At 33.9% G+C, this 15,473-nt stretch overlaps 1 protein-coding gene across 1 annotated transcript; it reads right to left on the bottom strand.

Moving 5' to 3' along the window:
* Positions 1-377: 377 nt before the first annotated feature.
* Positions 378-958, bottom strand: LOC139892557 (uncharacterized). Its single transcript, XM_071875669.1, has one exon. It carries the CDS (start codon positions 900-902, stop codon positions 426-428), a length of 477 nt encoding a protein of 158 aa, XP_071731770.1. The 5' UTR covers positions 903-958; the 3' UTR covers positions 378-425.
* Positions 959-15,473: the final 14,515 nt, after the last annotated feature.

Here is a 15,473-nt window from a genome sequence, read left to right as displayed (position 1 = left end):
TTCGAGATATTCATTTTAATTTTAATCACCAAGTAAAAAAACTATAACACTATCGTGCTATGGCTTATATGTCTAATCGCCCAATAAATACATAAATTAGAACAAAAAAAAAATTATATACATATATACCAATTCATTTGGACAAGATTTAATTATCTAATAATCTAATAGAATTTTTCTTAAAAAAAAAATCAAAAAGAAAAAACGAAAATAAAAATTAATCCTGCTTCCATTGTCACCTTAATCATTCCATACTTTTATCATCTCAATTTGCCTCGCATTCTGATTCCAAACTCACGTGCCATTTGGATTATTCAGATCGGAACAATTAACAATATTAATCTCTAGAAATCAGATAAGTTCCGCTATTAAATTGATTAAAATTAAAATTATTGTAATATTCATTAATCGACAATTCATAATGATCAGTATCGAAATTTTTGCCTGCAAGCTTGACAAGTAATCTCCATACAACTCGAATCAATCTTACGTGTTGCTCTCTCTTTCATTTTCTCAACTCGCTCAACCTCCTCACGTGCTCGCTCCCACATGTGCCGTGCACGTGAGAATTCCGATTGCGCCAGTTCCATTTCTCGTTTGGTCATTTCGCGTACGCGCTCCGCGTACGCTTTCTCCATTGTTGCAATTCGAATTTGATCAGCTGCTTGCCATTTTAACGCTTCTAATCGTCCGTTTTCGCTTTTACCGTCTCTATAATTGTACGAATCCGTTGGCCGGAGACTAATCGACAGCTGCAAATCGAGCGACGGACCAACGGTTTCGATAGGAAATTGCATCTTATCGGATCGAAATCTCATCGAATCCAACGGCCACTGTGAGCCACGTGCGTACGGATGTGGCGGCGTAGGGAGGAGCTGTAGTTCTCGATGATCGTCTTCCATTTGTAGGTATACAAAGAGAAAGTGTATGTATATAAGTATTTGTGTCTGTGTGTGTTTTTGTGTGTGAATTTGAAGGTGGCAAAATAGGCTGGGAGTTATATAGCAAATTTTGTGAAGTGGAAATTACGAATACACCCTTGAAAGCCATGCAAAATGACAATTAAAAAATTGTCCATCCATACGTAAAAAATTGAGCGAACTTTATTATTATTATTTACTTTTAATATAATAATTATAATTTTAATTATTATCATATTATTAATATTTAAATATAGATTTTTTTACGAGATTAATTACATTACATATGTATGCGAAAATACATGTCTCTATATATTTGTAAAAACAACCACAAGTTTCTTAGTCAAATGGGTCATTAAAATAAACGAGTTTAGCATTTACATTCACTTAATACCTAAAACATGTCATTAAATTATGTCGTTTAAACAAACCCATAATTTTACGAATCATTTCACCAGTGCATATATCACTATACTTTGAGCAAAGTCAAATTACTATTTATTAGAATATTTTATTCCAAAGAGATATTATTACTAATATAACTAATAGACAAAATTTGTCTTATTACTTATGAATAGTACCATTTAATATTTCATTTTTTACATACCCAACCCCCTAACTTTCATTAAAATACAAATCGAACCCCCCCATTTTATAGTACTATTTAATATTTCATTTTTCACACCCAACCCCTTAACTTTTATTAAAATACAAATCGAACTCCCCCATTTTATATCTATATTATAAAATATTATTTAACACATCACTAACACTAAAAATATTGAATAATAACACTCACCACGCTACTACTGTGCTACTTTTTTTTTTGTCTCAAACGATAAAAAAACAACTTTCATAAAAGGAACAACCCTTCAATGCTACCAAAAGATGTCGAAAAATATTCTTTTTTACAAAATAGATCAACTAACTTTAAAAAAAAAAACCAGAATGGTAAAAAAAGCAACTTTCACAAAGGAACAACCCTTCAATGTTAGATGTCGAAATTTTTTTTTTTTTTTACAAAATAGATCAACACTTTTTTTTTAAATCGCATTCAAAACGGAGCCCCGGCGCGAAGCGAGGACTCCACAACTAGTTATCATTATTTTACACCACGGTGCTATTTTTGATATCCTTATCCACCTCTCATTCTCCACACACTTCTGGTTTATGTCAATTGAGTAATAGGAGTACATTTTCCGTTGTACTGGATGGGGTTGAATTAACTTAAAGAAACAGATCCCGTTATTTGAAAGTATTTATTAGTTTTTTTTTTTAGTTCTGATGAATACTCCATTACTTATTGTTTATGAGAAACCAATTATATGATTTGATTTACTAACGTTCACTTGAAATATTATAGTATAATTTAGTAATTATATATATAAAAAAAAAATTCTAACGACAGTATCGGTATAACATAAAGGGAACTTAACCACCTTCACGATCATATATCACTCACACATGCGTTAGGAGGAAACTCAAATCGCAACAACCCTAACAATGCGATTGAAAATTGGGAAAACCCCCTCCGAAAAGCTAATTGTTGACAGTACCAATTAATTCTCGACCCTTGAAATCGAACATGCGTCTATTCGTTGAGAACAAACAGATCATTTCCTCGTATATCACTCAAACAATGTATCGATGAGTAATTATATAAATATTGATATTAATTTCATTCCCACTTAAACTTTAAGGAGTAACTCAGTAGTAATCACACTTATTATTGAATCAAACCAAACATCCAACATGGAATATTCATGAGCTATTTTTACAATGGTTTTTGATAATAAAAAAAAATATTCATAATACATGAAATCATTTCATATTTTAAGGACAAGTTAATATAAAGTATCAAAAAATCACTACGTTTGAGCTTTTAAGCTTACTCCCCAACAAAAAATAACCTAACTTTACTACCTTCAGTTGTTATCGACTTCTATTTACAAACTCTTATCTTTTATGGATCTTTCGGTGCCTATTGATAGATCACATGCGCAGATCCCTTCCCTTCCTCCGGCCACCGGCTACTCACCAGTGGCACCGAACTTTACATTTTGTTTTTTCTTGCTTTGGCTACCTCTTTTCCAGTAAGTAGTAAGTCTCTACGACCGTTCTTCTGTGTCTTGTTTGATTGGTTGGGTTTACTTGCGATTTTCCAGATTTTCCATTTGTGACTGCCTTGTTCCTACTTTTCCGTCAGGGTGCGTTTTGTTCCGGCGACTGGTATCACCATAGCCATTCTTCTCGTGGCAGGGTGGCTTCTGATGGTTCGGAACAATACACTCTGCCGATTGGTTGTGATCGGTTTTTTAATCTCCGGTTGGTGTACATGTGATTCCGATATCTGCTCATTCGGAGTACTAGGTGGCTCACCACCCTGTTGCTGGTGGCTGCCCGATACTTTGGCGGGTGGTGTTCGGTTGGCGGCGGTTTGTTTGGTTGTTGATTTACACGATCGCGGGCCTGGTTTAGTCTCGTCAAACTCCTTCGTTTTCGGTTGTGCTTGCTGGATTGCACCAAACAAGGATCTCCGTGTTCGAGATCTGGTTTCAGCTCTAGCGGCGGGTCTGGTTTAATGCAGTTCGGATTCCTTATGTAGCGGCATGTGAAGAAACTTGTCAGTCGGTTTTCTAAATTTAAGCAAATACTACGTTCTTCGGCGTTCTTCCGACGCTCCGTTGTGCTTTTTCGGAAATGGTTTTGGTCTAGCCGGTAATTCAAGTTCTAAAGGTAGCTTTGGTCAGTTGGGTTTGTTAGACTAGTTATAATTAATCCGCCATGTTGGTGGTTAGGTTTATTTGTTCTCATATTTGTTGTATTTATTGATTGGACTAATTATGATTCTGGTTGTATCGGATTTGTACCTATTGATCTTCGAACTCACTATATATATATATATATATATATATATATATATATATATATATATATATATATATATATATATATATATATATATATATATTATCGTTTCTTTTTCAAGAAAATAAAGAAAATACTGTTGGTCCCTTGATAACAACAGGAGTATTGTAGAAGGGGGGGTGAATACAATTTCTTTTAATTAAATTAACAGTTAAACACGATTAGTATTCAAGCATGTAAATTAAATAGAGTCACGGGTAATTTCCAACGGTTATTCTTTATTGATTGAATCACAAAGAATCACAACTATCTTTGGCGGAATGATAGTTGGTTGATACAGATTACCTAGAATATAGCTAAGAGGTAAACTAAAAGCTATTACACGTTTTTGACTCTAAATAAATAAACCCACACCACTAGTTGTTACAATAGTGGATACAACAATTTATAGTAGTCCTATTAACCGTGTAATGGTTCTATTGTCCACTGGTACATAGGATGTCGGTACTTGTGGGGACAACTTCATCAGAGAGCATGCTCTCCTCTTTCCTCTTTGGTAGCTATTTGCAGGAACACCCCAATTCGGTTTGGCACCACTATTTAATTAAACAAATAGAATGGTGTGTTCCCTAGGTGTTGACAAAGTATAACCCATGTCTGCACATGCGTTAAACTTCTGCATTCCCATGTGGTCTTGTAAGGTCACTTGTCAGCCGCCGACGCGTGTCCTTTTCTGTTCAACTTTGTCTTTGACTTATGTTGAATAGTACAATTGATGTAGACCACTCGGAAAACTACTATGCTTATAATGGAGCATAGCTGTCTCGTGTAGTAAGCTGCATTCCAGCTGTGCTGGTTCTTCATTGCTGAGATACTTGATATTCTTGAATTGCTGAGTACACATCCTGTGCTGATTGAAGAACACTGTCTACCTTGTGCTGGTAGACTGAGCAGCAAACTACACTCGACACAGCAATATCTGCTGTCTATACATAAACAAATTTGTGCTGGCTGCACATAACATTTTAGTGCAAATAAATTACAGTTTTGTAATAATTAAATCCTTACTTATTTTGGGGACTCAACAATCTCCCCCTATTTGATGATGACAAAACCTATGACATATAGAGAAAACACTAAAGCTAGTACAGAGGGACCTAATGAAAAATGGGCAGTAAATTTGTCCCTTTTAAGTTTGTTTTTGGGATCTTTTGCTGAGTTATCTATATCTTATAATTTGATATGATTTTGAAGATAAACTTATTTCACTTTCATTACAGCATAGTATATACAGTAATTACAAGAACATCATAATGAAAAATGAAATAAACAAAAGATACAATTTGAGCACTAGAGGGCTATCTATCTTTATCTTTATCTAATTCCTCTTCAGATAGCTCCTCTTGTTTGATTTTTCAGGCTTCAGGAAATAGGATGGGTATATCAGCAGGATCAAATACAGGGATATGAGGAGGTAGAATGATGGGATCTCTTCTTTGTGGGCCTTCACCAGTAGATTTCTTTCCTTTAGGTTTTTGAGAAAGTACTTCTTCTATGTTTACTACTGATGAATTCCCAAATTTTGTAGCTTTGTTGAAGAGCTCTTGGAGTTCTGGCTTCAATGTCTTTTTAATTCCACTTTCAGCTTTACCAATGAAGTACTCCAATATCTCCATCCATTCACTGAATCCTAAGGATCGTAACTCATCATAATTTATCCTTTCTTGAACATTATTCTCCCTGCTGACATTGAAAGCTCTTTTTGAGCCTCTGTGCACTTTGATGATCTTGCTGGGATTTGATCTTCTGTTCATCACATCACCATACCTGCTCCTATAATAATGATCAGATAGTTCTATGGTTCTGGCAGTTTCTATTGGAGCAATAGCAGGTGCTTTCTCAGCAGCTTCTAGTTCATCAAGGGCCTTATCCTGTTCCTTGACAATGGCTTTAGCTAATTTGAGGGACTCAGACTTTTGCTTTCTATCAGCAGCCAATTTGTCTTTACTTCCTGAAGCCTTAACCTCTCAGCGAGTTCAGCATCAGCTGCCTCCCTTCTTTGCCTTTCAGCTTCTAAGCCCAACAGATAATCATCGGCAGTAATTTTCAGGGACTTTGCTGTTTCAATCATCTTTCTACCCTCTTCAGTTCTAAGGGCAGCACGATACTGCCTTATATCCATATCTAGCTTGCGAGCCTCTTGAAATTGAGCTTTCTCCTCATCAGTAGAGAGCCTTTGACCACTGTTATTTAAGTATACACCAATTTCAATGCTATAAGTCAAGGCAGTGATGTAGAATGGCTGATCAAGAGGATGATGCAGCAATCTAACTTGGCGTATCCTTTCATTAATAGCTGCTTGTCTTTGCTCAAGCAATTCTGGTACAGTGATCTCCAGCCTGTAAGCCTCTCTTTCATCTGGATTCATTCTAAATAGATCTGGCTCACCACGGGCAACTGAATCATCTTTCCAAGATCTGTGTTTACCATGACGTTTTGGGGAAGATGGAGGATACATGATTCACCTATGCCAGATGAACTCACTGGAAACTGATTAACACGATTATCTTATGTTCTGTTAAAATAAGTGCGGGTCCGGGGAGAGATAGGTGATTGAACAAATAAGTGATCTCTTCTACCCCAGACTGTAAAGTCAGCAGGATTAACCGTATCATCATCTTGATTAGCACCCAGCACATCCACCTTTGCTGGGTCTTCAACACTTGTTTCACCCAGCAGCACACTACTGGCTGGGTCTTCATTCATAGCACTCCTTGCTGTGTCTTCAGTACCAGCTGACTGATTAGTATCAGCTGGCACAACTGCCACAGTATCTTCATCAGCTGCCTCAAATAGGGGTCCTTTCCTTAGGGGCTGGTTGTCCCTAGGAATAGATTTCACCCTTTGTTTGTCAATTGGCTTGGGTTCAGCTGATGATTCTTGTGTTGATACTGGTTCTTGTAGTGGCAGATAGGGAACAATAGCAAGATGCTCACCCTTAACATCAACATCTGCTGGCTGTTGTTGTGTAGCTGGCTGAGTAGACGATACTGGTCGAGAAGATGAGCTGGTTTCTAATAATGCATCTAGCCATTTCATAAATACATCAGCTCTAAATCCTCCTGACTCAGTAGAAGCTAAATAGTCTTTCATCTCTTCAGGAGTCATCTTATAAAGAATAACCGTTGAAAATTACCTGTGACTCTATTTAATTTACATGCTTAAATACTAATCGTGTTTAACTGTTAAGTTAATTAAAAGAAATTGTATTCACCCCCCCTACAATACTCCTGTTGTTATCAAGGGACCAACAACTGGTATCAGAGAGCATGCTCTCCTCTTTCCTCTTTGGTAGCAATTTGCAGGAACACCCCAATTCGGTTTGACACCACTATCTGATTAAACAAATAGAATGTTGTGTTCCCTAGGTGTTGATAAAGTATAACCCATGTCTGCACATGCGTTAAACTTCTGCATTCCCACGTGGTCTTGTAAGGTCACTTGTCAGCCGCCGACGCGTATCCTTTTCTGTTCAACTTTGACTTTGACTTCTGTTGAATAGTACAATTGATGTTGTGACGATCGCTCCAAATCCATATGGACGAACACGTCATTCATCGATTTCATTACGAGGTATTTGACCTCTATATGATACGTTTTATAAACATTGCATTCTTTTGAGAAGGCAAACCATATATGAATATTTAAATCAAAGGTTTTCGACATCTGATGATTTCTACATATAGACAATCACCGTAAATAATAGTTTACAACAGTACTTCCGTTGACAATGCAGTCAAAATAAGATACATGGTGATGATTTGGTGAATGCAACGTTTTCTTGAAAAATATGTCATGTAAGACTCCATGCACATAGCTTGTCTATCATATAAGCAAACAGCGGAAGGCTTTTAGGAACCTGAGAATAAACATGTTAACAAGTGTCAACACAAAGGTTGGTGAGTTCATAGTTTTAATATTGTGCATAATCTGTATATAAAGGTGGATCACAAGATTTCAGTTATTTCATCCAGAAACGTTTATCTAAATATTCTACAAAATTGAGCACCCTGGTAACTAAACTTAACGTATATATAATTTGTACCCTTTGTATAATCATCTTAATAATACACGCAAACCAACGTGTACGCTTCTCAAATAGCATACGTCCATTAAAAGGCTAGTGCTCTAGCTCGGACGGGGATATCAAGCCCTATGGATCCATATACTACTACTCGCGCCCACCAGTTCTTATAACTGGCAGTTACTAGTTACCAAAGCTAAGGGATTTTCGGTTCAAACTCAGTGTAGAATTTAGTATGTACTTGTATCCATTGTGTTTAAAATAAAGTGCATGTATTCTCAGCCCAAAAATATATATTGCAAAAGCAATTAAAAAGGGAGCAAATGAAACTCACCTTAGCAGCATATAAAGTCGTTCACCAAAATGTGACCGAGACTCGGATTACCAAATAACCGTAGATCTCAACCTAGCGAACATATGTTGGTCAATAAATGTCTATCAAGCTAGATCAGGTCATAGTGTATCACAATCCTAATGCCCGAGATCGACATACAAAAGTTATCCAAAGTCGTTTCAAAAAGTCAATTTTGACAGTAGTTCAACAAAACGAGACGTACCTTATATAAAGATTCATTTACTCGGTTGGTAATATTCAAAAATCCATTTTATCAATCTCGTAAACAAGTTGTTTAAATCTTAATTGCAGATTCAAAAGCAATTTCAATTAACGTCAATCATAATTCAGTTGATCATATCATTTAATCCGTTTATCGAAATTATTCGGTGTCTAAAAGAAAAGTTATTGATTTTTCGCCAGCTTTCCAAAAACATGTATATCATATACCTTTTACCAGTAATATATGTATTTAATTCGTGATTCATCATAAAATGTTTAACGACGAAATTTAGTATACAAGCTTGTATAAATATATATACTCGAGCACTAGACATGGATACACTATTAGTATATAAAAGATAAAATATAAATGCTTACGTATCAATATTGTGATTCAATATTTCAGAAAAGTACGTAGACGTAACGGAGATGATAAACACTAGGTTTGATTCATAAATATACCCCCGAACATTACCCATAATTTCCTTAGCTCTATCCCGCTTGAAAACCCATTTTGAAAGTGACACTCTCATAACCTCGTCGTAATATTTTATGTATAATAATAATACTACTAATTAAGATTAATAGTAATAATAATATTAATCTTAATAATAATAATAATAATAATAATAATAATAATAATAATAATAATAATAATAATAATAATAATAATAATAATAATAATAATAATAATAATAATAATAATAATAAGATTAATAATAATGATATTAATATTAATCTTAATAATAATAATAATAATAATAATAATAATAATAATAATAATAATAATAATAATAATAATAATAATAATAATAATAATAATAATAATAATAATAAATAATAAATATAATACGGGGTAATATAGACAATATGTGTGTGTATGAATTAAGTCAGAACTCGATCAATTTATAGAACCTTTTCTGAAAAAGTACCCCATGCGATCGCATGGGATTTGTGCTTCAAGGCCATGCGATCGCATGGCACCCTGGGACAGCTCACAAATTTTTAACTTCTTGTTTGTCGACATAATTTTATATTATATATAATATATTTAATTTATATAATTAATTATATATTATATTAAATTCACATGCATAGTTGACTTGTAATTTTCGTTCCGATGACTCGTATAATGTCACTCGACTTATGTCCCGGTTCCGGTTTCTCGAACGCATTTTCATACGCTTAGAAAACTTGCAATTTACGTTTTGTGACTCGTACCTTTGTCAAAATATAGTCTTAAATTATCAATAAACTATATCATTCAAAGTGTATCTTAAACTTTCGAGTGTTTTGGTCATTTAATTCTATAAATCATTGTCTCGCTATATGTTAATATATATATATATATATATAATAACAAATCGTTTTATGACCAAGTTAATATATATTTTCAACATTCATAAACCAGTTTTAAATATACGTCGCAAGTTATTCATACAATTAATATTCCAACTTATCATATATATTCAAATAAATATTTAAACCAATAAGTTTAATGTACGGTATCAAACAATTAAAACATTGTTACGTTTTCAAGTTATAGTATATATATATATATATATATATATATACATATAATTGTTCGCGAATCGTCGAGAACAACCGAAAGGTATTTGAATATATGAAAGTAGTTCAAAAATTTTGAGATTCAGTTTTACAGACTTTGCTTATCGCGTCGGAAATATTAATCATACAAAGATTAAGTTTAAATTTGGTCAGAAATTTCCGGGTCATCACAGTACCTACCCGTTAAAGAAATTTCGTCCCGAAATTTGAGTGAGGCCGTCATGACTAACAATAAAATGTTTTCATGCCATATATATGTTGATAAATAGAGTTTTATCACCGTTGAATAATATGGATAAAACAATCCGATTATTCGAAGCGTATGAGAGAAGTTATCGTAAAAGAGTGAAATGAAAGAATAGAGATTCGTCTTAACTTTTGACGTAGTTACGATTGATTTCCGGAATTTAAGGAATAGAAAATCTTCATAATCTAAATAAGATTTGATTCTTCGAAATTTAAGGAAATTAAGATTTCCTTTAAATGCGTAATCTGCCTCGATTGTTATGTCTGATATTTTGCTATAAATTAACCACTTTAGTTTCATTATTTTCACCACTCCTACATCTTCTTCCTTATTTCATACTTCCAAAAGATTGTGAAATGCTTAATCCAGTTCTGATTCTTGATATTTTTTTGGCTATCGTATCCTTCATTCTTCTTTTTCATCTGCCACCAGAGGAAGTTATTTTCTTCTACTATTACCTTGGGGTTATAGTATTTTTCATTCTCCCGTGTCTTTATATTGCTATACGCATTTATATACACGGTTTGTAATATATGTGTTGTTGTCAGGCTTTATATTTTCCCTTATATTTAGGAGCTCAATGCTTTTGTTTTTCCTTCCCGACTTCAAATCAAGCGAATAATGGTCCAGAATTCGTAGCTATACATTTCGGAATGAACATAGTTAATGTTCTAAGAAAGAAATTGTAATGGCACGATCTTGATTTGTCAAATTACTATAATATCTGGAAAAGACCGAATCATCAAGAAAAGTATTTTCTTGATATATTTAGAGATTAAATAGAATGAAAGAGTTATGTAACATGGTTCATGATGAGGGTATGATCTGTGAACCTTTGTCACGTTCCATTAGAAAATCAACATGACTTACTGTAATATAATCACGTTGATCAAGTGTCATTATATTATACTAACTCATGCTTCAGTTCCCAACATTACTTCAAAACATCCATTTTTTTGAATTTTTCAGATTTTAGAAACTAAAATAGTTTCTTTTATGATGTAACACAGATAGCGCGAAGAGGTAATGATTTCAAATAAGAATGGTTTCGAAAAATATCTTCAGAAATATGGAGGATATTTATAATGGGAGATACGATGATATCTTAGAATATTTAAGATAAGATGATGATGAAGAATATTGTCCGTAAAGGTTTTAGAGTAAGGAGCAAAGTATTCGCTAATGATTTCAGCAGACACTGAATCATTTAGATTCTTTGAAGGTAGATTTAGTCTTTGTGATTTGTCCACAGCCTCCTTCATGGTCTGCTCAATCCGTTTTTCAGTTCCAAACCTTATCTTTTTCTCAGCATTACCACCATACTATTCTTTATCATCAAACTTTTGACTGTTAAAGTCGTTTACCGTTTTTGCTGCTTCATCAGCATTGTCCCAATTTCAGAGAACTAGTTCATAGTTTGGGATGTTTTTCAGAAACTTCACCTTCAAAGTATGTAAGTCTAGAAGATAGATGTTATCTATATATAACTGTTGTCATAGAAAATGCTGCGAGATTCAAAATACTGATTGCTAATTCCTGGTAGTTGGTATGGCAATTACCGTTACAAGATGTGGATGAGTACATGATATGGTTTCAATGAGTATAAGGATTTTTCGAAAGGTCAAGGATTAATAAAGTTGTTGGTAAATTTACTGCTAATGTGGTGGAACATGAAAGGTTCCCCAGTAACAAGAACGTATATGTCAAGGTTATAATAAGGTTAATCTGAAAAGTCGAAGTTGACTGGTTGAAAGTGTGGTAAAACTGGATACTTTGAAAAGGGATTGCAATATTATTTTCATTAATAACAATGCTAAAGGATCTTTCACATTTTTGAAGTCAAAGTATAGCTTTGAAAGATGTAGAGATCTAAGAATGATGTCACCCGTTAAATCTTGACTTGGATTCTGATCCGTCAATATCAGAATATGTAATTGAATTTGTATGGAAACGATTGTATATCGCTGTGAGCATAGTTAATAATTTTTTTGAATCAAAGTTGAAGAATGTACAGTATAACATATTAATTGTGAACTTATATATTTCCCGGGAATTACCTACCCGTTAAAGATTTCACAAGTTATATTTTGTACAAAAGAATTTTCATTACAGTCTTTATGAAAATATATGTATGTATATTTCTTCAGATGTAATACGGATTTAATGAGTTAATATCATATTAAGCTCATTTAATTTTCGGCTTGACTTAGAAATGATTAATCTCAAAAACATTAAAGATTACATAATCTTTGCGGAGTTTTTCACTAATGAAATCAACACTTCATTATTTATTCTTATTGATATTCCTCGGTGAAGGATGTCGGTGCTCGTGGAATTTTTGTGAACCTTACAAGGCACAGATGATGTTTTCTGGAAAGTTTCGAGTATATCGAAATTGAAAATGTAAAATCAATTATGTAATTAATTAATACACTTGGTTTATTATGAAATAGAATTAATTGGATTGAAACAGAGATTGTAGTTAACAATGGTTAAGTTGTTAAGGAAGGATGTACATCATTGCATATTAGTAATATGAACTAACCGAGTAGTACCTACCAGTTAAGATTCACATGTAATAGCTTAGTACGAAAAGATTTATTTTGATTCATATATATTAAATATACATAAAATTTCTTAAGGGGAAATGAGTTAATACTTCATCGGTTATTGCTGCTGGTATTTCTTGGTAACTACGGTGCGTATGACGTTGATGCTCGTGGAACAGATTGTGAAGTTGAGGTTTGCGATGCGGATGTTGTTGGTGGTGGTAATGTTACTGTTGGTGTTGTTGTCGGTGGTACTGTTGATGTCGGTGATGCTGCTGGTGCTTGTAACCTTTGCACCATATTCTCCAAAGCCACTACCCGAGCGCGAAGCTCGGGTACTTCTTCTACTACACCGGGATGATTGGCGGTTCGGACGAGCGGATGAATAAGATCCAGAATTTGAGATAGTATATTATAGTGATGAGATACTCTGGAAATGAGAGAGAAAATGGTGTCTTGAATAGGTTCGCCGGTAAGTGCTTCAGGTTCTTCGCCAAGAGGGCAATGTGGTGGATGGAAGGGATCACCTTCTTCTTGTCTCCAATGATTAAGTAGACTACGAACCCATCCCCAATTCATCCAGAATAGATGATGGCTAATTGGTTGATCCATTCCGGTTACACTGTCTTCGGAATTCAGGTGAATATCCATATCGGAATAGCTGTCAGAGTTTAAGGAATTTGAACTAGATACGGGATCTATCTTATATAATTAGGGAGATGATTTTTGATATGAAATAGATTATAGAATTTAGATTGGTACTCTTCAATACATAATTTACATATGTATATATAATACCAAAATTCCATAAATCACGGAGGAATTTTCGAAAGATGTCAGGAAAAGTTTACAGTAACAGATACGCTAAGATATGAATTGACAGATACGCTAAGATACGAATTTTGTCTATACACTATTCATGCAATCAATGCAGTAAAACCTGTCTAGACTAAGAATGATAAGCATGTAATTTCCGACAAGAAATGATAAGCAAAACTTTTGGACATGCAGAAACGGTCGAAGTCCAGACTTACTAATGCATCCTAACAACTATCAGTTAGAAACACTAATGCAAGACCTGGTTCGCTAGGACCAACACTCTGATACCAACTGTGACGATCGCTCCAAATCCATATGGACGAACACGTCATTCATCGATTTCATTGCGAGGTATTTGACCTCTATATGATACGTTTTATAAACATTGTATTCTTTTGAAAAGGCAAACCATATATGAATATTTAAATCAAAGTTTTTCGACATCTAATGATTTCTACATATAGACAATCACCGTAAATAATAGTTTACAACAGTACTTCCGTTGACAATGCAGTCAAAATAAGATACATGGTGATGATTTGGTGAATGCAACGTTTTCTTGAAAAATATGCCATGTAAAACTCCGTGTACATAGCTTGTCTATCATATAAGCAAACAGCGAAAGACTTCTAGGAACCTGAGAATAAACATGCTAACAAGTGTCAACACAAAGGTTGGTGAGTTCATAGTTTTAATGTTGTGCATAATCTGTATATAAAGGTAGATCACAAGATTTCAGTTATTTCATCCAGAAATGTTTATCTAAATATTCTACAAAATTGAGCACCCTGGTAACTATACATAACGTATATATAATTTGTATCCTTTGTATAATCATCTTAATAATACACGCAAACCAACGTGTATGCTTCTCAAATAGCATACGTCCGTTAAAAGGCTAGTGCTCTAGCTCGGACGGGGATATCAAGCCCTATGGATCCATATACTACTACTCGCGCCCACCAGTTCTTATAACTGGCAGTTACTAGTTACCAAAGCTAAGGGATTTTCGGTTCAAACTCAGTGTAGAATTTAGTATGTACTTGTATCCATTGTGTTTAAAATAAAGTGCATGTATTCTCAGCCCAAAAAATATATATTGCAAAAGCAATTAAAAAGGGAGCAAATGAAACTCACCTTAGCAGCATATAAAGTCGTTCACCAAAATGTGACCGAAACTCGGATTACTAAATAACCGTAGATCTCAACCTAGAGAACATATGTTGGTCAATAAATGTCTATCAAGCTAGATCAGGTCATAGTGTATCACAATCCTAATGCCCGAGATCGACATACAAAAGTTATCCAAAGTCGTTTCAAAAAGTCAATTTTGACAGTAGTTTAACAAAACGAGACGTACTTTATATAAGGATTCATTTACTCGGTTGGTAATATTCAAAAATCCATTTTATCAATCTCGTAAACAAGTTGTTTAAATCTAAATTGCAGATTTAAAAGCAATTTCAATTAACATCAATCATAATTCAGTTGATCATATCTTTTAATCCGTTTATCGAAACAATTCGGTGTCTAAAAGAAAAGTTATTGATTTTTCGCCAGCTTTCCAAAAACATGTATATCATATACCTTTTACCAGTAATATATGTATTTAATTCGTGATTCATCATAAAATGTTTAACGACGAAATTTAGCATACAAGCTTGTATAAATATATATACTCGAGCACTAGACATGGATACACTATTAGTATATAAAAGATAAAATATAAATGCTTACGTATCAATATTGTGATTCAATATTAAAGTACGTAGACGTAACGGAGATGATAAACACTAGGTTTGATTCATAAATATACCCCCGAACATTACCCATAATTTCCTTAGCTCAATCCCGCTTGAAA

The sequence above is a fragment of the Rutidosis leptorrhynchoides genome, chromosome 2, assembly GCF_046630445.1.
Source record: "Rutidosis leptorrhynchoides isolate AG116_Rl617_1_P2 chromosome 2, CSIRO_AGI_Rlap_v1, whole genome shotgun sequence".
Lineage (NCBI taxonomy): Eukaryota > Viridiplantae > Streptophyta > Magnoliopsida > Asterales > Asteraceae > Rutidosis > Rutidosis leptorrhynchoides.
Note: the sequence above shows the minus strand (reverse complement) of the source record. Positions and strands in the feature narration are given on the sequence as shown.